Consider the following 26,258-nt stretch of genomic DNA (forward strand, 5'->3'; position numbering starts at 1 on the left):
AGACCAACTAGTGGACAACATAGTACGTGAAGGCCACAGCTGCTTGCTGAAGTGTTTAGCTAAAATCTTGATCCTATGTTTGATTTTTCTACTGTTAAAGGGCTTACAGTTAGGTACTTTGTATTCTGGGCCCAAACAAATAACACAAAAAGAGTGAAGGTCCCAGTGTGCTATCTGCTTGCCACAGCAGAGATGGTTATTAACTTTCTCTGACATTAGTTAACAGGGTTTTTAGCTTTAGACATCTTCTTTCAATGGTGTGGACCAACCAACACACTCACTAGCACTCTGCTTTGTGCTTCTAAGGCAAGAAAAGAACTGAGGTTATGGCAATGACCGACTTCATTTATACCCAGCCATCTTGACATTGGCCAGGGTGTCTACTGGCTTCAGAAGGAGAAGTAAATTCTCCTTTAGTCGGGCTGACCAACGGCTTCCATGGCAGGAAATCCCATTAGTTATGACTGCAGCAGTGAAATATGAAGGGCATCTATAGATCCTCTTGTATTGATGGTACAGAGACTGACTGGAAGGAAATCCAAGAGCTGCAACTAACTCAGTATAAAGCAAAATATCAGCAAAAAAGATAACTTCTGTTACATGTCTGTCTTCATCAGTTCACCACTGACAGCTAAGTTTTATGAACAGCTTGGGAACACTGGCATACTTTGTCATCAGTTTCACCACAAAAAAAAGGGATTATTATATATGCAGAGTGGCAAAGCAAAAACAAATCTGTATTTTGAGATACAATGCTCTCAGAATACACAGGATAATCAAAGAATATACGGGTCAGGGGCTGTTTTGTATTCTGGGTGTTTGGAGAGGAACACTGGAAAGTGACACACTAGTGTCATTAAGACAGACCCATCATGATGATGATCGGTAGAGCTGGAGATAGTGTCAATGAGAATAAGACATAACTGTAAGCTGCTGTTGGTCTAATTAAGAAAATATTTGAAACTGCAAACATACTTAAAGCGTTGATAATGGGCTCGTTATGATGTGTCAATCGTGATTTTTTTTTTTTAGTGATGCTTCTTAATCGGGTTTGTAACATAGGCTCAGTCTGATGAAGTCACATTTCAAAGACAAAAGCACTGAGTTAATAAAGGTTTCTCTTTTTCAGTGTTTTATATCACTTTATAAAAACGTAATTCTTGCAAGGTAAGTGGCAGTTAATTCATGTCAAAGTGCCATGTCTGTGAACAGTCTATGTATTAAATGTGACAAAGAAAACTGCACAAAAATGACAAAATAAATGCATTAAATGCAGCACCTGTATCAATAGCTTTAGACAGTTGACCTTTCTCGTATGGTGCCCTAAAATGGCAATGGAAAAGATAGTTACATTTTTGCTAGAGGGAATATTGGTGTTGAGGCATTTGACGGTTGTCTGATGAATTCATGCAGCAGAAAATCGACTGAGCTCTGCATATAGCACACTGTATTATCATCTATGCATGGCAGCAGATGTGGGAGAATGCAGCACATTTGGAAGTACTAATGGAGATACCCACAACAAAACATTTACAGAACAAGACAAGCTACTTCTCACATGAATTTCATGGCTTATACTGCAGCACCAAGAGGTTCTTCAGTGGCTCCTGGTAATATCAGCAACACCTTGGATATACAGCACTGAGAGGTAGTAGACACACGTAAGAAATTAAGAATTCCAGGCAATCTATTAAAAACCTTCAAATGTGAAGGGAAGAAGAAAAACATTTAATGTGATTAAAATCCAGTAACACATCAATAAATCACAAATGAAACTCATTGATTTCCTCAATATAAGCAAGTAGCCGAAGTAGTCCTTGGCTAATCTTTGCACCCCAGTGGAGTATCATTAATTCTTTGAAATGATGAGGTCCTCATATTTCACACTTATAAGAAGGTACTTACTCTAGACATCGCTTGGGTGAGGAGTTACTCTGGTAGAATTCATCAGCATCATAAAATTCATCCTCACTGCTGGAGTAAGAGAAGTCAGGAACAGTATTTGGAGACATGTTTACATGACTGGGTGATGTCACACTGCTACTGGGTACTGACTGGCCACTGCCTACAGATAGACAAAAAAGAGAACTGCATTAACTATTCATATCATCATGCTGCCATTTCCTATCTGCTCCATAAGTACTAGAAGAAAGATTATTCAGTGCTACAGCCATGAAAGAGATCATTAATTAAAAGAAACAAAGCTTAAGGGAGTGGACCTTAAGTTCAGAAAAACTACCTCAAGACATGAACATATGCAACTGTACTACTGACTTACACAGGCAAAGGATTTTGTGACTTGCAGATGCTAGAAGTGAAAGACCGGATATACTTAGAAAACTTAAATGTAATAAACCTGTGACTGCCTCTGGTATGGGTTGTGGCTGAAAAGTGCCCATATAACAGCTCACCTGTCCATTTAGCAAAGCAAATAATTTATTTACTCATTCACTGATTTATTAAATGGGAATTAATGAATGACAAAAAAGTGAAAAAGATATACTTAAATAATAAGAGGCAAAACTGTAAAAAGATGCCATAAAGCTTCAAACTAAAGGCACATAACTGATAATTAAACCAAGCTATGCAGCAAAACCCGGGTAAAACACAACTATCACTAGCTTGCAAACTAGTATGATTTGTTTATTTACACTACTACCTGTTTTACATGGACTACAATAATCCCTTTAGTAAGCTCCCCAGTAATGACAATGCTGACTCTGCACCTACTCCAAAACCTCTTAACAGGAATGAGGAAAGCTGGTGCCATCATAAGTATGACTTCTTAATTCTCTGCAACAATGCAAATGAAGGCATGCAACTGCCTCATCTACACAAATGTGTGAGCTGTCTGACACTTCCATGCCATGCATGCTACTCCAGCTGACCACAACTGTAAGACTTTCAAGTATATATATATATATATATATATATATATATATATATATATATATATATATCGCTCTAGTGAGCGAAACCTCTCCACAACAATAAATAGAACATGTTGGAGGGACAGATTCCTGTCACAGAGACTCCACCATGCTTTGGAACAAAATTCGTAACTACATTAGTCAGAGCCCCTCACTAACAGTCTTCAAGAGAAACCTTGACGAGTGGATGGGTAACAGAAAATACACCCCTGGGATCACTTCATTGGCTCTTCTTGACAGAGGCTCAGTTATTTAATCAATGGGGTGGCAAAAGCTGACACTCTGGCTAGGCTTATAAATGCCCTCGGGCAGATAGCCTAATACACCTACCTATGAACATATATATATATATATATATATATATACATAAAGTACAGTTGTGTACCTACCATAAATGTAGATGTTCGAGTGTATTCACTGTTGCAGTCATTACTACCCACAGTTGGCCTGAATTCCAAAGTCCTGGTCCGGCGTCGGTTGCTGTTGCCTCCTCCCTGACGACAGTGCATCAGGGGTATTTAAGATGCAGCCGATGCCATTTTCTTCAGTTTTTCTTGCACCAGATGTCAGGTGCCCCCAAGAAGGTAGGCAATACATATTGCTTATAAAAACATACAGTAAAATAAAAACAATCTCTTCATCTACAAGCAAATACACCACATAGGTTGTATAGGATAGAGAAGTATAGATAAGTCCCAGCAAAGAAAGGGGGATGGAGGGTGGGTAACCTGGACTGCAACAGTGAATACACTCGAACATCTACATTTATGGTAGGTACACAACTGTACTATGTTCATCGTGTTTCACTGTTGCATTCATTACACTTGGGTTGAATCCCAAAGCTGAGGTAGGGCGGCTGGGTCTAAATAGGATTAGGAGGGGCTATGAGGCCCTGCAGAAAGTACAGTTTTGTACCTACCATAAATGTAGATGTCCGAGAGGAATGCATCTGCAGTCTTTACAAATGGGTTGTCCTGTCGTCAGGCAGCCCTTCGGTCGGCCGGATTCCAAAGTCTGGGTCTGGCTTCGGCTGGTGTCGCACTTCACCCGACGTCACTGCGGCAGTTATTCGGGTATAAAGGCATCAGCCGACGCCATTTTCCTCAGTGTTTCTTGCCCCAGATGCCAGGTGCCCTCTTGGATGGCTAAATTTGGATAAATGTCAAAGTTTCCAAATAGTAGAGAGCAAACACACAAAATAAGCATGTATGTACATATATACAAACAAATGCACCATAATAGATCCCCCCCAAGCTAGCTGAAGATTGGCAAATACCCTAGGAGTACCTCAGAGGGGAAGGAGGGTGGGTAATCCTGACTGCAGATGCATTCCTCTCGGACATCTACATTTATGGTAGGTACAAAACTGTACTATGTCCTTCAAGGATGCATCTGCAGTCTTTACAAATGGGTAGAATACCATAGCTAAACTAGGGGAGGAGGAAATGAGAAGATATTATGGTGTAGTTAGGATCCCTTGCAAAACAGCAGTGGCAAAACCAGCATGGGATCTAGAGTATAGAGGTAAGTTGTAATGCTTGGCAAATGTATGCACGGAGGTCCAAGTAGCAGCCTCTATAATGTCCTTGGTAGCCACTCCTCGTAAGAAAGCTGTGGTAGTGGCTGTAGCCCTTGTGGAGTGAGGCCTGATGTTCTCTGGAGTTTTCTTTCCATGGTAGGAGTAACAAAATCTAATGCAATTTCCTATCCATTTGGAGATTGTCTGTTTAGAAATTGGTTTTCCTTCCTTTCCTGTTGCATATGCTACCAGAAGCTGGTCAGTTTTTCTATTGTTTTTTGTCCTGTCCAGGTAGTAGCATAATTGTCTGTGTTCATCCAAGGTATGTAAGAGCCTTTCTCCCCTGTTCTGTGGGTTGGGGAAGAATGTAGGAAGGTGGATAGCCTGATTTAAAGAGACTCTGGATACCACCTTAGGCATAAATGTAGGATTTGTTCTCATGGACACTCTATCTTGATGGAAGATCAGGAAGGGTTCCACTGCCATTAATGCCTGTAGTTCAGAGACCCTTCTTGCTGAAGTTATTGCCAGCAGGAAAGCAGTCTTCCAGGATAAGTATTGTAATTCTGCTGTTGCTGCTGGTTCGAAAGGAGGAAGAGTCAGTTTTTCTAGCACAAAGTTCAAGTCCCATGCTGGCAATGGAGGTTTCCTGGGAGGTTTTACATTTTTAATTCCTCTCAGAAACTGTCTGAGCAGAGGATGCGAGAAGACAGGAGGATCCAAGCTGTATTCTGCTGAAATAGCTGATGCATGTATCTTGATGGAAGAGTAGGACAGGCCTGTATGGAAGAGCTCCGCCAAGTACTCCAGGATGTTGGCTATGTTCACCAGTGTCACATCTTGCCCCTTTGCAGTACTCCAGATGAGATATCTTTTCCATTTTGCTGCATAATTCTTTCTTGTTGAAGGTCTACGAGCCTCCATGATTATGTCTTTAACCCCTTGGGATAAATTTGGGTTAATTGCTGTTATGTAATGTTCCAGGCAGTTAGCTGCAGAGTTTTTAGGTTTGGATGCAGGATGTTGTAGTTGTTCTGTGTTAGCAGTAATGGGATCAGGGGCAGTGTCCATATTTGTTCCCAGGACATGCTCCTCAGCAGTGGATACCAATGTTGTCTTGGCCAGTCTGGGGCTATCAGAATGATCCTCGGACGCTCCTCTTTGATCTTCAGAAGCACCTTGTGCATCAAAGGAAGTGGTGGGAATGCGTATGCTGTCAGGTTTTTCCAAATGAATGATAGGGAGTCCACCTTCCAAGCAAGTGGGTGGTAAGTCCTTGTGCAGAATTTCTTCAACTGGTGATTGAATGGGGATGCAAACAAGTCTATTTGTGGTAATCCCCATTCTCTTGTGATGGTTTTGAAGATGTCCGGATGCAGCATCCATTCGTGGGCATCTGTTGTAGTTCTGCTTAATATGTCTGCTAGAATGTTCTCCTTCCCTGGTACATAAATTGCCTGTAACTGAATGTTGTAGCTCAGAGCCACATCCCATAGGTCCAGTGCCAGCCGGCATAGAGGGTATGAGTGTGTGCCTCCCTGTTTGTTGATGTACCACATAACTGTGGTGTTGTCTGTCCTTATCATCAACTGGCCTTCTTGGAGAAAAGGTCTGAATGCCTGGATTGCCAATTTTACTGCCATCATTTCTTTTAGATTTATGTGCAGATGCAGCTGGTCTTGAGTCCATAGGCCTTGAATGCACTTGTCCATCATGTGTGCCCCCCAACCGAGGTCTGAGGCATCTGTCGTGATGGTTTGTCTTGGTTGACTTTTGCAGAAGGGCAATCCTGTGTTTGATTGGCAGGCCTGAGCCCACCATAGGAACTCTTGCTTCAGGCATGGGATCATTGGAATTTTGGTTTCTAGGCTGTGCTTGTGCTGGGACCATAAATTCTTTAGGTACCACTGTAGCTTTCTCATATGCAGCCTGGCATGAGGGACCAGTATTATGCAGGATGCCATGAAGCCTAGAGCTTGTAGCACTTTTCTTGCAGTTAGATGGTTCTGCTTTGTTAAAGCCAAGAAGTAGAGAGGAAGTTGCTCTTTCTTTTCTGCAGTTAGAAATGCCATTTGTTTTGATGTGTCCAGTTCTGCACCCAGAAAAGCTATTCTTTGGGATGGAATCAGCCTTGACTTTTTTGTATTGACTGTATATCCCAGGGCTTGCAGCAGGTAGATGACTCTTTGTAAGTCTTCTGTCAGTTTGTTTTGTTGTCCGCTTGTATCAGGCAGTCGTCCAGGTAGGGACAGATTTGAATCTCCTGAAGTCTGCAATGAGCGATTACTGATGCCAGGCATTTCGTGAACACTCTGGGCGCAGTAGATAAGCCAAAGGGCAATGCTGAGAATTGATAATGCTCTGATCCTGCAAGAAATCTGAGGTATCTTCTGCAAATTGGTCTTATGGGGACGTGCAGGTATGCCTCCTTGAGATCTAGAGTTACCAGCCAAGACTCCTTGCCCAGCATGGGAAGAAGCTGCTGTAAGGTCAGCATTTTGAATTTTGGAACAATGAGGAATGTGTTTAAAGCGGACAGGTCTAGAATAGGCCTCCATTTGTTTTCTTTTCTTGGTACCAGGAAGAGTCTGGAGTAAAATCCCTTTCCTTGCTCCATAGATGGTACCTTTTCCACAGCTCTCATTCTTAATAATTGAGATATTTGTCTTAGAGCTTCTGTCCTTTGAGTAGGTGGAAGGTTTGGCATTCCTCTCTTTCCTGGTAGAGTATGGAAATGGAACCTGTAACCATGGTCTATAGTTTGCAAAATCCATTTTTCTCTTGTAATGCAGTGCCAGTTTCTTGAAAATAAGGTTAGCTTTCCGCCTAAGGGTGCTTCTAGTTGTTCCCTGGTAGGCGGTGCCACCGCCAAGTCACTGTGATTGAGTTGTAGTGGTGGTGGTGGCTGTATCCGTGCCTCGTTGGTTGTTACCCTGCCACTGGCGACCCCTGTAGGCACCCCTGGATTGGTTTCTGCCTCTAGAGCACCTATTCCTGCCTCTTTGTGTCTTAGAGGAGTCCGGAAAGGACCAATTCTTGGAGGGCCAGTTCCTGCTAAACCTTGGAGGTTGAACTTGTAAGAAATCTTTCACTGTTTGCACAGATTTTGCTTTCTCTTTTTTAGTACCTGCTGTACAGGGGAACCAAATAAATTGACCTTGTCCATAGGTGCATCCAAAAGCTTAGATTTGAAGTGTTCTGGTAATGCCTGTTCTTTCAACCATGCATGCCTCCTGATAACTGTGCCAGTCATGGCTGATCTAAAGGAAGCCTCCAGTGCATCATAGCCACATTTTAAAGAATGGTTACTAACCTGCTGTATATTATGTACCATTTCTTGAACATACTTTTTATCTAAAGATTCTTCAGAGGACAGCTTTTTAGTCAACTGGTCAAGCATAAACTCTTGATATTGAAGCATATGAAATTGGCAGTTCAAAGCTCTAGCTGACAAAGTAGCAGAGGTGTAAACTTTTTTACCCCATCTCTAAGGACCTGGATTCCCTTTCAGAGGGAGGGTTTTTAGAAGAAGTAGCTGCTACAGCTTTAGGACCCTGGGAGATAGTCTCTGGATCCGCAAAAGGAGCCTTATATAAGTGGTGATGAGTGTCCGGGACCCTGTAGTACCTATCGGGCTTAGCAGGAGCCGGAGGTAAAGAATCAGGAGCAGTGCAAGCATCATTAAATGCATCATCAACAACAGGGAGAACTGGAGGTATAGCTAAAGGCCTATGCTGTGGCAAATGTAGAAAGGTCCTAAGCCTTTTTCTAGAGTCTGAGAAATCTTGGCCCTGCCACTGAAATTGTTCCCTCATAGCATGCAAGATTTCCCCAAAGGAAAATTCCTCAGGAGGAGAGGCTGAAGGGATGGACTCCTCAGCGTCAGAGTCTTCGTAAGGAGAATAAGAAGCCTCAGGAGGGTCTGTATGTTCTGAGTCATCAGAGGAATCATCTCTGGATACTGGCTCAGGGGGCTCTGCTCTAGGCCTCTTTTCTGGAGGAGGGAGAGCGGCCCTGTCTGGATGAGGCTGGGCTCCACGAATTAAAGAGATGAGATCCTCAGCCAAAGAAAGCATATGGGAGCTGGTGCTGGGCCTGTGAGAGGGGGGCTTGGCAGGCACAGGTTTTGATGCTTTGGCTGCTTTAGCCCTGGCAAAGGCCTTAACAGACCTGGCTGGAGGAGGCCTAGCAGCTCCACGTGCAGGGGTAGAGATATCCAGGGGAATGGTGTCTGATAAATCCTGTGAAACCGCAACAAAAGGTTGGATTTCAGAAGCCGTTTCTACCAGGTTAGAAGAGGCCTCGGTAGAAGGCAAGTTATCGGCTGAAGAAAGAACCGCTTGCTCGGTTTCGGCCGAAACCGAGACACTCGAGGTTTGCTTAACCGCGGTTTCGGCCGAAACCGCGGACCGCGAGTGTCGGTCCTTTTCTTTGCGTTTTTTGGTTATTTGCGTAGTCGGAGGATCCGACGGCATAATGTAGGCAAAATCGGAGCCGAAAATCTGCTCAGCAAATTCCGACCGACGTCTAAGCGTCCGTCGGTTAAAAGAAGCACAGGCTAGACAAGCTGCTACGTCGTGGTCTGGGCCTAAACAATGTATGCAATAGGAGTGGAAATCTTTATGAGGTATTTGTTTCCCACAAGATAAACAGTTATTAACTTTTTCTGACATCGGCTGAGGCAAGAAAGAGTCCCCAATGGGGTACTTAGCTTTATAGAAGTCTTCGAAGTAGTATTCGGTAGTAGTAATCTCTGGATCTGACCGACCGGCACTTGCGAACAGCTTCTGCTTCGGGCGCCACGCGGCAAGAAAGACAGAGGAAAATGGCGTCGCGTCGGCTGATGCCTTTATACCCGAATAACTGCCGCAGTGACGTCGGGTGAAGTGCGACACCAGCCGAAGCCAGACCCAGACTTTGGAATCCGGCCGACCGAAGGGCTGCCTGACGACAGGACAACCCATTTGTAAAGACTGCAGATGCATCCTTGAAGGACATCTGCAGTGGCAAAGCCTGCTCTGGATTTAGAATAAAGAGGTAAGTGATAATGCTTGGTAAAAGTGTGCACTGAACTCCAAGTTGCAGCCTCCAAAATTTCCTTGGTTGGTACTCCTCTGAGAAAGGCTGCTGAAGTGGCTGCTACCCTGGTAAAATGTGGCCTAATATTTTTAGGCACTGACTTGCCATGCTGTGCATAGCAGAAACAAATGCAGTGTCCTATCCATTTTGAAATAGTCTGCTTTGAGATAGCCTTTCCTTGTGATCCTGCAGCATATGCTACAAACAGTTGCTCAGTTTTTTTGAAAGCTTTTGTTTTGTCCAAGTAGAAGCGTAGCTGCCTGTGTATGTCCAAAGAGTGCAGGAGTCTCTCCCCTTTATTTTGGGGATTTGGATAAAATGTTGGCAAATGAATGGTTTGGTTAAGAGCCACACTGGATACTACCGTTGGCATAAATGTTGGGTTTGTTTTAGAGAAACCCTGTCCGGATGAAAAGTGATAAAAGGTTCCACTGCCATTAATGCCTGTAACTCTGAGACTCTTCTTGCTGAAGTTATTGCTAGGAGCAAAGCAGTTTTCCATGATAAGAATTTTATATTAGCTGTATTGGCTGGCTCAAAAGGAGGCAGTGTGAGCTTTTCTAAGACAAAGTTGAGGTCCCATGTAGGTATCTCCTTGGGGGTCTTATGTTTTTTGCCCCTCTGAGGTCCGGTCTTAGCAGTGGATGAGAGAAAATAGGAGGTCCTGTATTGTAATGAGCTGAAATGGCAGAGGTATGGATCTTAATTGATGAGAAGGATAGGCCTTTGTGCAGCATCTCAGTTAGGTATTGTAAAATCTGAGGAATATTTGGAATAATTGGTTCAAGTCCTTGTGCCTGGTTCCAAGCACAGACTCTCTTCCATTTTTCTGCACAAGATTTCTTGGTGCTGGGCCTCCTGGCTTCCAAAATGACATCCATAACAGCTTTAGAGAGAGGTGTGTTCTGAGTGGCTATATTATCTGCCATGCAGCCAGATTTAAGGTTCTGAGTTGGCTGTGCAGGAACTAGTTGTTTTGTTGAGTCAGATGATGAGGAATTTGAGGTAAAGTCCAGGCTAGGCCTTGAGACAAGCTCTTTAGGATTGGGTACCAGTGCTGGCGTGGCCAGTCTGGGGCAATCAGAATCATTTTTGGCTTCTCCTGTCTGACTTTTAGGAGCACCTTGGGAAGGAGAGGCAGTGGTGGAAAGCATAAACTGATAGGGTTTTTTAGCTGAATGATAGAGCATCCACTTTCCATGCTTGTGAGTGATAAGTCCTTGTGCAGAATTTCTGTAGTTGGTAGTTGTGAGGGCAGGCAAAAAGATCTATGTCTGGGCATCCCCATTTCCTTGTTATCATGCTGAAGACCTGTGGATTTAGTTTCCACTCGTGAGGGTCCATGAGGTTTTTGCTTGGTTCGTCTGCCAGAGTATTTTTCTTTCCTGGCAGGAATTGTGCCTGCAGATGTACTTGGTAGGTCAGTGTTGTGTTCCACAAAGTCATGGTTTGCCTGCAGAGGGGGTAGGAATGTGTGCCCCCTTGCTTGTTTATGTACCACATAACTGTAGTACTGTCCGTCTTTAGTAATAGTTGTCCTGGATGTAGTAGATCCTTGAAGGCTGTCAGGGCATTCTGTACAGCTAGCATCTCTTTTCGATTGATGTGAAGATGCATTTGGTCTGCGGGCCACGTGCCCTGAATACATTTTCATGCCATGTGTGCCCCCCAGGCATAATCCGATGCATCTGTTGTTATTGTCTGCCTGGCTGTGGGTAAAGTGAAAGGCTGTCCCTTGTTGTGGTGACAGGCCAGTGCCCACCATCGAAACTCCTGTTGCAGGCAGGGAAAAAGAGTTATTATTGTTTCCAGGCTGTGGCAATGTTGAGACCAAACACTTTTTAGATACCATTGCAGCTTCCTCATATGCAGTCTTGCATATTGAATTAGCAGGATGCAAGATGCCATGAAGCCCAAAGCCTGCAGAATTTTTCTTGCAGGTAGCTGGGTTTTTGTTGCCATCATTTGAAAGTAATGAGTCAGTTGCCTTTGCTTGTCTGGCATGAGATAAGCCATCTGGGCAGTTGTATTTAAGCTTGCACCCAGGAATATTATCTCTTGAGAGGGCACTAGTTTTGATTTCTTTTCGTTTACTGTGTACCCTAGGCAAATTAGTAATCTTTTTACAAACGCCGGATGCTTTAGTAGAATGTCCTTGCTTTCTGCTTGAATAAGGCAGTCGTCCAAGTAGGGATATATTTGAATTCCTTTTTGTCTGCAAAATGCAATTACTGGTGCCAGGCATTGTGTGAAGACCCTGGGCGCAGTAGGTAAGACTTCTAGAGCTTTCCGCCTTAGAATTTGTGAGCATTTGAGTGACATTAAAAATAAACGTATAAGCAATGCATTGTATAAACATTGTTTAAAACATGCTTCTGCCTCTTTTAAATTTGTCACTATTGATTGTATTAAGGGGAAATGCAAAGACAAACAGTTTTGGCAGGAATTACTCAGCTCCAAGGAAAGAAAATGGATTATAAAACTTGGAGCTTTGTTTTCACCTGGCCTTAATGACCAATTGTAACAATTATCAATGCTGTGTTGTGATTGGTCTTCATGCACAGTTCAATTATATATATATATGTATGTATTCTGATACTCTGATTCTTTATTTCTACTTTTGTATTTCACTGAAGAAGGCTCCTTGGAACCGAAACCGGTTTGAATGTTGGTTTTTACTACCATGGAGTTGTAGGGGGATTTATTTTCCCTACTTTAATAAATTAATTTTGGATGTGACTGTTGCCTACACTTGCTGGCGTTTTGTGTCGCAGTAGATAAGCCAAAGGGCAGTGCAGAGAATTGGTAATGCATTGAGCCAGCTATGAATCTGAGGTATCTTCTGCAAGATTGTCTGATTGGGACATGCAGGTATGCCTCTGAGGTTCAAAGTAACCAGCCAAGCCTTCCTGCCCAGCATGGGAAAAAGTTGCTGCAGTGTCAACATTTTGAATTTTGGAACATCCAGGAAAGTATTTAGAATTGACAGGTCTAGTACTGGTCTCCAGGCTTTGTCCTTTCTGGGTACCAAGAAAAGTCTTGAGTAAAATCCTTGCCCCTGTTCTTGCTGTGGTACTTTTTGAATAGCTCTCATGTCCATGAGAGCAGACATTTGTTTTTGTGCCTCTGCCCATTGATTTTGTGGCAGGTCTGGCATACCTTTTGGCCTTGGTAGGGTGTGAAAGTGGAACCTGTAACCTTGAGAAACAATATTCAGTACCCATTTGTCGTGGTTAATCATGTGCCAATTTTGTGAGAAAAGTGCTAGTTTTCTCCCTAAGGGTGGTGCCAAAAGGTAAGTGCTTGGCATTTGTAGAGGGAAGTCATTGGGACTGTTTCCTATAAGGTTGTGATTGGTCTTCTTCGCCTTTGGAGGCTGAAGCACCCCATTGTTTAGGTCTGTATGAGTCTTGGGGCTGAGATCTGCCTCTTGGGCGTCTGAATCTGCCTCTTTGTGGCCTGACACTGGAAAATACCAATTTTTAGAAGGCTAGTTCCTGCTAAATCTAGGTGGCTGAACCCGTAAGAAATCCTTTACTGTCTGCATTGATTTTGCTTTATCCTCCATTTTCTTTATCACCTCTTCTGCCTTAACACCAAACAAAGTATCATGCTGTAATGGAGCATCCAATAATTTTGCTTTAACATGATCAGGTAAGCTTTGTTCTTTTAACCAAGCATGCCTTCGAATGACAGAACCTGTAACTGCGGCTCTGCAAGAAGCCTCTAATGAATCAAAACCACATTGCAGAGTATGCTTTCCCACATGTTCAGCTGCATGCAATAAATCCTGCATTTCCTTATTGTCAGAACATTCTGAGCTTGTAAGCATTTTCTGTTTTAGCAAAGACATTAGGTATTGTTGATTTTTAAGCATGTGAAACTGGCAGTTTAAAGCCCTTACAGCTAAAGTAGCAGAAGTGTAAACTTTATTCCCCCATCTATCCAGTGCTCTAGAATCCCTATCAGAGCGGACAGGGTTTTTTGCAGTGGAAGCCTTGACCCCTTTGGGACCCTGAGAAATTGTTTCTCGGTCAGCAGCAGGGTTTTTAAAGAAATTTATGAGAGTCTGGGACCCTGTAGTAACTACCTGGCGTGAATGGTGCAGGGGGTAAAGAATCAGGAGACAAACTGGATTCAGAAAAAACATCAACAACAATATCTAGTACAGGAGGGATAGCAAAGGGCCTGTGCTGAAACAGTAAAAGAAAGTCCCTGAGCCTTTTCTTGGATTCTGAATAATCCTGGCTCTCCCAATGGAAATGCTCCCTCATGGTGTGCAGGGTTTCCCCAAAAGAATAATCCTCAGGAGGAGAGGCTGAATTGGTTGATTCTTCAGCATCAGAGTCCTCATAGGGAGGAAGAGAATATCCCTGTTCTGAAGAGGAATCAGAGGAAATGGAGACATTATCAGAGAAGTCATAGTCAGTGTCTTGCCTAGGCCTTTTATCAGGAGGGGGATGGGAACCCCTGATCAAAGTAATTAGGTCCTCAGCCATTTTAAGCATCTGTTTCTTTGGCATGGATGACTGTCCAGGAGAATGCTGTACTTGTTTGTCTTTAGTGGTGTTTTAGACTTTGCCTTGGCTGCTGAAGTGGACTTGATGGTAAGCTGTGTAGGTCTGAAAACACCCTCAGAAGACGATGCCTGCTCAGCGGCTCTGGGCCCATCTGAGGGAATAGTTTCCGTAGGCCCAATACCTTGAGTTTCCAGAGGCCTAGTTGTCTCCACGTGGGAGTCGGAGGCGGCCTGTGGCTCTGAGGTAGCGGGTGTCAGGGGCTGCAAAAGCGCCTCACTGAGAACCGGCGACTGGCCTAGAAGAGGCTTAGTCATCGGTTTTGGACCTCGGATGCCTGTCCTTTTCTTTTTCTTTGCGTTTTTTATGAATTCCGGTCGTCAGTTGTTCCGACGGCATTATGTAGTTAAACCTTCGGCCAAAGTAAAATAAAGAAAAATCAAACAGACGCTTAATAGTGCATTGGTTGAATCTAGCACAAAACAGACAACTAGCAACGTCGTGGTCAGAGCCTAGGCAAGGAATACAGTAAGAGTGAAAATCCTTATGAAGTATTTGCTTCCCACAAGAAATACAATTGTTAACTTTTACTGACATCGGTCTGGAGCAAGAAAAAAGTTCCCCCAATGGGGTACTTAGCTTTATTGAAGACTTTGGTTCTGAAATTCAATTTCGAAAATTTCAGGAGTCGGCCGACCGGCACTTGCGAACTGCTTTTGCTTCGGGCACCACGCGGCAAGAAAGACTGAAGAAAATGGCGTCGGCTGCATCTTAAATACCCCTGCACACTGATGTCAGGGAAGAGGAGACAGCAACTGACGCTGGACCAGGACTTTGGAAGTCAGGCCGACTGTGGGTTACCTGCCAGCAGGATAACCCAAGTGTAATGACTGCAACAGTGAAACACGATGAACATCACCTACAAAGTGCTGCAACAGTGATAAACTTTCTAAAGCAGAAAAACAAACTCCTGAAATCTACCTGGTCCTTTCCACAGCTCTGTGTGTAACAATGTTGGGTGAGGTACTACAGAATCAACTGACTCACCAGTACTATTAGGAGTTGGGGTCTGCAGATCTTCAACTGATGTTCCTACTGATACAACAGGCAACGATGATGGACGTGCTTCTGATTTATACAACTGTGAAGGATCTAGAAAATATTTTAAAACAGAGAACATTATTTTCCTAATATGCACATTTCCAGTGCTTCATTTCAATTCCTTTAATATGAAATTGGTTCCTATAACATGCAATACAGCTACAAAGAAATAAGTCATTTTGCAAGGAAATGTTAGTCCTAAAAAATTAATGCAGTTATTTTTTTTTTTTTTACATTCTGTTAAACATGAAAGGTCAAAACTCTTGATTAAACACAAACTTGGACATTAAGAGCAAAACTGTGGCATGAGCATGGCAGTTAGACTCATGGGAAGCAAATGGCATTCATCCATGTAACAGAGCAGTAAGGCGGCCACATCTAATGCAGGTCTTAAAGTGAAGACTATCAAGCTGGTGAACAGTGAAGAGTAAAGAATAGTTGTGTAAAATATTACCATAACCATAGATGTCCTTCTCTTCCATGTTGCAGTATTCTTGTGGGATTTTCTACCTCAGGCGACCCATATGTCGGCTCCTAAACAAAAGCTTCAGCTTGGCTGTTGCAGCTATGTGGGATGTCACATGTAGGGCCATAAACCATGTACCTTAAATGTGATGTCTGCACACAAAGATCTCAGAACCTGAAAGCCCAGCAGGAGGACTATAAGGCCCAGCAGGAGTGTACGCCAGTGATATCAGGTATAGGACCATACAGCCCTTATGTAGTTTTCATAGGCTCCCAGTGCAGAGAATAGGGTACCAGGAGGCTGAGGGTATGCTGTACTGGGTAATGAGAGAAGGGGGTTTTGGAGGGAGGGAAGGAATACTGCAACATGGGAGAGAAGGACATCTATGGTTATGGTAAGATTTTACACAACTATTCTGTCCTTCTATTCCTATGTTGCAGTATTCTTGTTGTGAGAGAGTACCACAGCTTAGTTTGAAGGAAGGGTGGCTGAAGAAGAGGCTGATTCTAAGAATCCCTGTAGGATTGCCCTGGCAAATCCTGCTCATGCCCTGGAGACATTGTCTAGTTTGAAGTGTTCGGTGAAGGTGTGTATGGTGGACCATGTAAGCTGCTTCCATAATGGAAGCAGTGTCCAGACCTTTGATGAAGGCTTTGGAGGTTGCCATTGCTCTGCTGGAGTGAGCTTTGACTCCTAGTGGAAGTTTTTTGCCATGGTGAGGGTAACAGAAGCAAATGGCTTTTCTGATCAAGCAGATGATGGTTTGTTTGGAGACTGCCTTGCCCATGGCCCTGGGGTGGCATGAAATAAAGAGTTGAGTGGATTTCCTGATGGACTTTGTTTTCTCCAGGTAGAATCTCAACTGTCTGTGTACATCCAGGGAGTGAAGAATCCTTTCCCCTTCGTTGGTGGGAGAGGGGAAGAAAGTGGGCAGGTGAATAGACTGGTTTAAAGACAAATCGTTGAGTACCTTAGGCATGAAGGAGGGGTTAGTCCTAACTGTTACCTTGTCCTTGTGGAAAGTCATGTAAGAGGGGCAGGACATTAAGGCCTGTAGTTCTGACACTCTTCTGGATGACGTTATGGCCACTAGCAGGATTGTTTTCCAAGTACACATCTGAAGGGTAGCTGTTCCAGCAGGTTCAAAAAGGTGCTGGGTTAGTTTTTCCAGAATGAAGTTCAGGACTCAGGGTGGTGGGATGGGTTTCCTTGGGGGCCTAATGTGTAGGACCCCTTTTAAGAAAAGCTCAACATCGAGCCTGGCTAGCAGGGGTCGTTCTAGGGTTAGGCAGGCTGAGACTGCAGAAAGGTGAACTTTAACTGAAGAGTACGGTAGGCCATGTTTTATAAGTTGACATATGTAAGGGAGGACATGAGGGGGGGGTCTGCAATGCATGGATCCCTACCCTTTTCCAGACACCATTTTGAGAATCTTTCCCATTTAGCTAGGTATGATTTCCTTGTAGTAGGTTTCCTTGCCTCCCTCAGGCCTGAAAACGCATCCTTTGAGTAGTGATGCCTGAAGGGAATGAAAAGTTTTTCACCCACAGTGTCAGTGACAGCATCTGCAAGTGTGGGTGGATGAGAGTTCCATTTTATTGTGTCAGAAGGTCCACCTTGTGGGGTAACTTGTGGTGATTGCCCTTGGCTAGATTGTGAAGTAGGGGGAACCAGTGCTGCCTTGGCCAGTAGGGTATTAACAACAAGATTTTTGGTTTCTCTCTCCAGATTTTCCAAAAAGCAAGAAAGCCAGCACCAAGGTGTATAAGGTGTAACTTTATTAAAAAGTTAACACATACAGACAGACTGGTTTTGGCACAAGTTAAGAGCCTTCCTCAGTGTAACTAAAAATAAAACTGAACACTCCTTATATACACACACCCATTTACAAAAAAGAAAAATCATTGGCTGCTCACAATTGCTCATTCAATCCAGAAGGAATGAAACCTCCTAGTTTAATTATCCATCTTTTTTCTTTATTATTAGGTATATTGTGCCAGCCAATTTTATTTTTTTCTGTCCCCCTTAATGATATCAATTACAGTAAATCTAAATGATGCTGAAGGATGAATGACCACATGTTTATATAATGCATTGGTAAACTTTTTCAATTAAATATCACTTAAATGTCTACTGATCCTGAACTTCACGGGCCTGGACATCTGGCCCACATAAAAGGCCGAACATGAACAGGTGGCTAAATATATGACCCAATCAGATGAACAAGTCAGCAAAAAATTTAATGTCATACACATTACTAGTTTTACGACTACTAAAAGTTTTTGTCTGATTAAACCTATTACAATGAAAACAATGGCCACAACTATAACAACCATGAAGTACATCTCACATTAGTGTGGATTGTTGAAGAGGGGCAACCATCTGGGCTTCTACCTTGTAATGATTGAAGTGGGATACCAAAGTTCTGCCACTCCTGAAGCCAAATCGACATTTGTCATCAATAAGCATCCTAATCTTCTCATCTGCTTGTAAGATGCTCCAGTTCTGTTGTACAACCTCACGAAAAACATTAGTATTACGCCCGTAAGTGGTAATCATTCTAATAGGGGCTCGTTCATTTGTAGATTTGTCTTTATACTGCAACAATTCCTGTCTATCTATCCCACTCACCTCCCTGCATGCCATAGTGATCACTCCAGGTTTATATCCACTTTCCTTGAATCTCCTGACCAGGTCTCTTTTATGATGACTATGTTTGTCACTATCAGAACAAATGCGTTTTATTCTCATAAATTGAGACTTCGGTATATTCTGGATGACATGTGGCAGGTGATGGCTGTTGGCATGCATCAGGGAGTTGTATTCAGGAAATTTGTGGAAAACCTGCGAATCCAAAGAGCCATCCATGTTTTTAGTTATAAGAACATCCAAAAAAGAGATACGATTTGGATCTTGTGTACAGGTAAACTCAATACCCCATTTATTCCCATTGAGGTATTCCACAAATTCCTGCAAATATCCCAAATCCCCCCTCCATACAAGCCAACAGTCATCCAAATATCGTCGCCAGATATCCATTTCTGGCAAACATAAATTGTGTAAAGGATCATATATTAGCTGTTCCTCAATAAAGGCCATAAACAAATCAGCGTATATGGGTGCAAAAGAGGCCCCCCCATAGCCGTACCCTTGGTTTGCCAGTAGCATTTGTCCTGGTAATAAAAACATTTTTAGTCAGGACATGTTCCGTCATAACCACTAACAATGTGTTGAATCCTGGAGGATATAGTTGGGCAACTCCCAGCCAGTATTCCACCGCCAAAAGGCCAGCCCAATGAGGGATGTTAGTATATAAGGAAACTACATCCAATGCACAAAGAAGCCAATGGGATTCAACCTGAACATCCGATATAATTTGTAAAAACTCAGTGGTATCACGGATACGAGATCTCACCAAAGGCAGCAAAGGTTTGAGATATTGTGTCAAAAACACAGCCAAAGGTTCCGTTAATGATCCCCTGCCTGAAACAATAGGTCTTCCAGGCGGATTAGATAATGATTTGTGATTTTTGGGTAACAAGTATAAAAATTGTTTTTTTGGATCTGCTATGGTAAGATGTTTGGCAGTGTTATTGGATATAATCCCCTCATCTATGGCTAATTGGATGAAATCATCTATCTGAAGTGTGAATGTACTAGTAGGGTCCAATGGCATGGACATATAATACAAATGATTGTCAAGCTGTCTACGAGCTTCATTATTGTAGATGTCAAAGTCCATGACCACAATGGCTCCCCCCTTATCTGCTGGTGTGATGATAATATTGGTATTAGACTTGAGTTCCATTAATACTTCTTGCTTATATCGGATGTTCAGGTTGAATCCCATTGGCTTCTTTGTACATTGGATGCAGCTTCCTTATATACTAACATCCCTCACTGGGCTGGCTTTTTGGTGGTGGAATAATGGTTGGGAGTTGCCCAACTATATCCTCCAGGATTCAACACGTTGTTAGTGGTTATGACGGAACATGTCCTGACTGAAAATGTTTTCATTATCAGGACAAATGCTATTGGCAAACCAGAGGTACAGCTATGGGGGCCGCTTTTGCCGCCATATACGCAGATTTGTTTACGGCCTTTATTGAGGAACAGCTAACATATGATCCCTTACACAATTTATATTTGCTAGAAATGGACATCTGGTGACAATGTTTGGATGACTGTTGGCTTGTATGGAGGGGGGATTTGGAGTATTTACAGGAATTTGTGGAATACCTCAATGGGAATAAATGGGGTATTGAGTTTACCTGTACACAAGATCCAAATGATATCACTTTTTTGGATGTTCTTATAACTAAAAACATGGATGGCTCTTTGGATTCGCAGGTTTTCCGCAAATTTCCTGAATACAACTCCCTCCTACATGCCAGCAGCCATCACCCGCCACATGTCATCCAGAATATACCGGTCTCAATTTATGAGAATAAAACGCATTTGTTCTAATAGTGACAAACATAATCATCATAAAAGAAACATGGTCAGGAGATTCAAGGAACAGGGATACAAACCTGGAGTGATCACTATGGCATGCAGGGAGGGGAGTGGGATGGATAGACAGGAATTGTTGCAGTACAAAGACAAACCTACAAATGAACTAATGTTTTTCATGAGGTTGTACAACAGAACTGGAACATCTTACAAGCAGATGAGAAGATTAGGATGCTTATTGGTGACAAATGTCGATTTGGCTTCAGGAGGGGCAGAACTTTGGCATCCCACTTCAATCATTACAAGGTGGGAGCCCAGATAGATGCCCCTCTTCAACAATCCCCACTAATGGGAAATGTACTTCATGGTTGTTATAGTTTTGTCCATTGTGTTCATTGTAATAGGCTTAACCAGAGAAAAAATTTACTAGTCATAATACTAGTCATGCGTATGACATTAAATTTTTTGCTGTTTGTCTGATTGGGTCATATATTTAGCCACCAGTTCACGCTCGGCCTTTTATGTGGGCCAGACGTTCAGGATCAGTCAACATTTAAGTGATATTAAATTGAAAAAGCTTACCAATGCATTATATAAACATGTGGTCATTCATCCTTCAGCATCATTTAGATTTACTGTAATTGATATCATTAAGGGGGACAGAAAAAATAAAACTGGCTGGCACAATATACTTAATAATAAAGAAAAAAGATGGATAATTAAACTAGGAGGTTTAATTCCTCCAGGATTGAATGAGCAATTGTAAGCAGCCAACGATTTTTCTTTTTTGTAAATGGGTGTGTGTATATAAGGAGTGTTTAGTTTTATTTTTAGGTACACCGAGGAAGGCTCTTAACTTATGCCGAAACCGGTCTGTCTGTATGTGTTAACTTTTTAATAAAGTTACACCTTATACACCTTGGTGCTGGTTTTTTTGCTTTTTGGATTACTGTCTTTAATCCGTGCACTGCTGCACTTGCAGGGGAACATCCTGGACTGTTTTTATCCTGATTTTCAGGCGGACATTTTGAATCAGTGGGAAGGGGTGGAGCATATAGAAACTTCCCCTTCCGAGAGATGCTGAAGTGTCTACTCTCCAGGCTAGTGAGAAGTTGGTCTTGGTGCAGAAGGTCTGCAGCTGTCTGTTCTGGGGGGAGACAAACAGATCTATTTCAGTTATGCCCCAGAGGTGGACTATATCCAGGAAGACTGGCCTGTCCAGCATCCATTCGTGTTGTGGGGAGGATGTTCTGCTCAGCAGGTCTGCCTGTTTGTTGTCCTGCGAGAGGATGTAGTATGCCTGCAGAGACAGGTTGTGGTGAGAGGTTAGCTCCCAAATCCACAATGTTAGTCTGCACAGGAGGTAAGCTCTTGTTCCTCCCTGTTTGTTGAGATACCACATCACTGTGGCGTTGTCTGTAACTATTAGGAGCACACCTGGTAGAAGCAGGGGACTGAAGGTTTTCAGGGCCAGGAGAACTGCTGTTATTTCTCTCACATTGTTGTGTTTGGCCTTCAGAGAAGGGTGCCATTCTGCTTAAATCCTGTAGGATGTCATGGTGACCCTCCATCCTGAGTCTGATGCATCTGTATGCATTACTTGAGTTGGAAGTGGGGGCTGAAGGGGAAGGCCGGGATTGAGCTGTAATTGTTGAATCTACCAGTGAAACTCTGCTTTAGGCGGGGTAAGATTCCTGTTCCAGGGGATGCTGGTGTTGGGACCAAATATTTTTTTATAGATACCACTGTATCTTTCGCATATGCAATCTGGCAAGTGGCAGCACAGGGATGGTTGCTGCCATAAGGCCCAGGGTCCTTAGAAATTGACTTGCAGTGACTACATGGGTCTGCAGCAGGGCTTTGAAATGGGAGGTCTGACAGCTGACTTTGTCTTGGGGTAGAAAAGCCTTCATTAGGTCTGTCCTGACTCTACAATCCAGAAATATCTAGTTTTGCTCTGGGGTTAGGGATGACTTTGAGAGGTTGAGGGAAAACCACAGATTTTGTATAAGGGACATGGTGACTAGCAGATGGGCAGAAAGAGTTTCTTTGCAGTCTGCCAGGATCAGGATGTCATCTAGGTAGGGCTAAATCTGAATTCCCTGTATTTTGTAATGGGCAATGGCAGGTGCCAGGCATTTTGTGAATACTCTGGGGGCAGTGGACAGACCAAATGACAAAGCAGTAAACTGGAAATGAGAGGAGAGTCCAAAGAAATGTAAACATTTTCTGTGGGAGGGTAGTATGGGAATGTGGAAGTAAGCTTCTTTTAGATCCAATGTGGCCATGAAAGCCTTGGCAGGTATGAGAGGAAGGAGGATTGGAGCGACAGCATTCTGAAGGTGGGCACCTGTAAGAATAGATTTAGGAAGGAAAGGTCTAGGATTAGTCTCCATGGTCCGTCTTTTTTGGGAACCAGGAACAGTCGAGAGTAGAAGCCTTTTCCTTCCTGTCCTGGGGGGACAGGTTCTATGGTACCCAGATTCAGAAGGTCTGTCAGGACTTGAGGCAAAAGATGCCATTGATTTCTGGGGGGAAGGGAATACTTCCTAGGGGTGGCCTTTCTTTCCAGGAAAGGAAGTATCCTTTTTGGATGATAGCCAAGACCCATCTGTCTGTGGTGATGGTCTTGCAAAAGGGCAGGCAGTGAGACAGATGGGCAGAGAGAGGTAGGTGGGCAAGGCAATCATGCATTGTTGGGGCCTCCTCTGTCTTGAAAGGGCTGCCTAGGGGGAGGCTAATGGGCAGCCATTCTGGAAGAGGTAGGCCTTCTGGTACTACTTCTGGGCCTGGAAGAGACAGATCCAGCAGGGGATGGGTTACACCTAATAAAGGTGGCCTTGGCCAGGTAGTTCCTATAGTATTTGGGGATGGGAGACACCAATAAATGTTTAATGTCTTGTAATTCCTTAATCTTTTCTTGCAGGCTCTTGAACAGATCTGCAGATTGTTTTCCAAAGTGGAAATTAGGGTCCAGGGGGCATCCAAGATCTTAGAGTTAAAGTCCTCTGGTAGGTGCTGCAGTCTAAAACAGGAACATCTCTTGAGAACAGAGGCAGATGCTGCAGAGTGGGCAGAAGCCTCAGCAGCATCACAGTTGCATCTGATAAGAGTGTCTGGCTACTTGGGCAGCTAGAGAAAGTTTTGAAGAATTGTCAGCCTAAGTGGGGCAAGTCAGGAGTACTGGCTAGTAAGGTGGCAGCTTCAGAGACCAGGTCCAAAGCAAATTTGGTCATATGAGTTTGATAACTGATGGCTCTAAAAGCCAAAGTGGAAGAGGTATAAACCTCCTTACCAATCCTGCCCATAGATTTGCTATCTTTGTCAGTGGGTAAGAGTGACGCAGATGGAATGAGTCTGGATTGTTTTTCTGGATATGTGGCAATCACAGCTGGGTCTGCCGGGGGGGGGGGGGGTACTTGACTAGAAATTTCTGATCCTCAGGCACCTTGTAAAAGTGGCTGGTCATTTAGGGGCAGGTGGCTGAGAGTCTGGTGTTTTAGATGCAGAGGAGAAAGCATCCAAGTATGCAGGGATGACAGATGGGATAGCAGAAGGTGAGGGGGATTGTACCTGTAACATTTCAAAGTACCTTTTCTGGGTTTAAGACATTTGAGAGGTGTCCCATTTGCGATATTCATTCACTTTGGTGATAGTTTCACCAAATGTAATATCCTCTGGAGGAGAGTCTCCCTCAATAGATTCTTCATCTGGGGAGTAGCACTCTTGGGGGAAAGCAATTTGTGAGGTATAAGAGATGGATTTCTCAGAAGAGGAATAGTCAGTGTCTTGCTTTCTTCCCTATCCTGAGAGGTAGGAGGGGGGACAGAAGAAGCAGATGCAGGTCTAGGGCTTAGCAGTGATAGAGTGGAGGTAGATGAGGCTTAAGGCCTGAGGGCCATGAAGGCCTGCATCAAAGAGGAAGTGAAGGACTGCCCTCCTTAGTCATGGTTAAATGTTTGGCCTTTTGTTTTCGTTTGGACAAAGTGGACTTAGGCGTAGGCCTGGCATCAGATGCCGATATGACAGTAGTAGCTTCCAGAGGAGGGATCCTGGTCAGAGGCTCTGCTAAGTCTGGTTCCCCCACGACTATGACAGTAGTCATGGTCTGGGCTGTCTCATTTGATGTGCCGGTCGTCGACTGCAAAATGGCTTCTACAAAGGCTGCAGTTGTAGTCGACGGTCCTTCCGAGCACCCGTCACCTCCTGAATCGGAAGATGGTGGGGAGTCCGGTAGCAGAACGGCAGAGGAAGAGGGCCTGTGAATCTCTAGGAATGTTTCAAGGAAAGTAGTGTAAAAGACTAAGTAAGGAGATAGTGCTTACTCATGCAAGTGACACTATGTCTCAGAACTTGAAAGCACTTGACCTCCAAAGCACACTGGTAACCATCATCATGTCTCTGGTTCATAGTGGAGACTGGACATGTTCATTAAGTCTCTCCACCAGAGACTTAATGATGGAAAGCTCCCTGGGACCCTGTTATCCCAACCCCTTTCCAGGAAAGTAAGCATGCACATTCCTCCCTTATCCTGGTCAGGCATTTGATGTTCAAGATGCATGCTGCAACTGGGTCACTGAGTGCAGGCAGATACTGCTTGCCAGTTGGCTTGCTAATCTGGCTAAAACTATTACAGCTCTTAGCCTTGTCTACCAATATACCTACCTTCAACCTACAAATGCATCCTAGTCCACAAGGTCCTACATTTGGCTTAAAAAATAAATAAAAAACAAAGCTGAAAGTTGGAAAAGTTAGAAGACAGGTGGGTGAAAAAGTTGATCTGGTTACATCCTTTTTAGTTCCAAGTACAATAAGGCTGTGGATAAAAAAAAAATAGACTGAAGGGATGGTAAGAGAACAGAGAAATAATTATACAAAAAGAAATAGTTAAAGCTTGCACTAAAATTCTAATGGGAGAGTTTAGTTTCCAAAACCAGAGGCGTGAACATGTAAAAGCTTGGGCCTTAACCAAAGAAAGGTAAAATAGAATGTAATTGAGGGATGGCAAGCTGGAGCAAGAACGTACAATTATAAAAATACAACATCTACAGAAGAAAATGTTAGAAATGCTTTTCCAATATTCAGCTTAGTCCTGCTCTCTCTGGTGAATGCATTACTTCACATACAAACAAAATCTAGTCAGAACACAAACAAAGTAGCGAAGTATGATGCCACAGTTGAACAAATTATAGCTGTGTGAGGTACTCGCCATAATGGAGAAGTTGTGTGCTCCTGTCTTCACAGTGTTGGAGGTGCTACACTACAACTGATGCACACAGCAACCATGTCTGGCAAGATTCTTCATTAAGAATGGATGCACCGCATCACGTGGGATGTGACCAGCTGTAGATGTAACATATGCCAGTCCTTCTCAGCTCCACTGAAGCACTGAAAAGCCACAGAAAGAGCTCTTAAAATTAAACTAGACAGAAATCTCTCATGAATCCATAACTGATTACCCCAAAGCAGAAGTTGTAATAGAACAAGATAAACAATTACTGCACCCAAACTGGGAATTTGCCTGACTTTGGAACATCATTATGTTGTTGTGATGCTTGCCACATCCTCTACTAACTTACTATAGTTATTTGATGATGCCAGCTCTGTAGACAGGACCGATATGCAGTGTAAAATACACAGCCATCACTCTCTGCTATCCTGTAACTGGGACATGATCGAGGTAGAAAGCTGATCTACCATAGTATCATGGTGGGCAACTCCGTTAAGACCAAGATGTAAAGATGCAATCACTGCTCATACAACTTCAAAGTTATACTTTGCTATCTTGCAATCAGGATCTTTTATGGTGAAATGTTAATCCACTATACTGTCTCGATGGGGAATATGGTCTCAACAAAAGAGATAATCATGAGGCAAGCATTTCAAGCCAACGTAACACCAGAACTATTTATATAATTATAAATATAAATTATGTAATGTTATGGAAATTTAAATGGGAATAGGGATGAGTAAGTGATGCCACTAAAGATAGGGACATATCAACTCTATTTTTCTAGTAACTTCACCAATACCCTACAAGGACAAAATCCTGACTACAGCCCAGGTGACCCAACTTTGATTAGTGCTTGACGGAGAGGCATGGAGAATGGATATACCTATCCTAGGAGGGGTGTGTGCATGCTGGGTGGAGTTCTGATGAAGGAAAAAGCTCAAAGAGATGACATCAGGGTGGT

General features: G+C 43.2%; 1 protein-coding gene across 6 annotated transcripts in view; it reads right to left on the minus strand.

Annotated features, from left to right (window-relative positions):
• The window catches only part of OSBPL9 (oxysterol binding protein like 9), a 2,070,592-nt gene that overhangs the window by 525,828 nt on the left and 1,518,506 nt on the right, over window positions 1–26,258 (minus strand). For all 6 annotated transcript variants that reach the window (XM_044086075.1, XM_044086074.1, XM_044086077.1 and 3 more), the window contains 2 exons: window positions 15,093–15,197; window positions 1,906–2,065 (listed from right to left, as the gene is read on the minus strand). In XM_044086075.1, coding sequence (XP_043942010.1) covers window positions 1,906–2,065; window positions 15,093–15,197 — 265 coding nt within the window. The remainder of the gene's footprint in view (window positions 1–1,905; window positions 2,066–15,092; window positions 15,198–26,258) is intronic.

Source organism: Protopterus annectens, chromosome 10.part0, assembly GCF_019279795.1.
Source record: "Protopterus annectens isolate FY-2018-M chromosome 10.part0, PAN1.0, whole genome shotgun sequence".
Classification (NCBI taxonomy): domain Eukaryota; kingdom Metazoa; phylum Chordata; order Ceratodontiformes; family Protopteridae; genus Protopterus; species Protopterus annectens.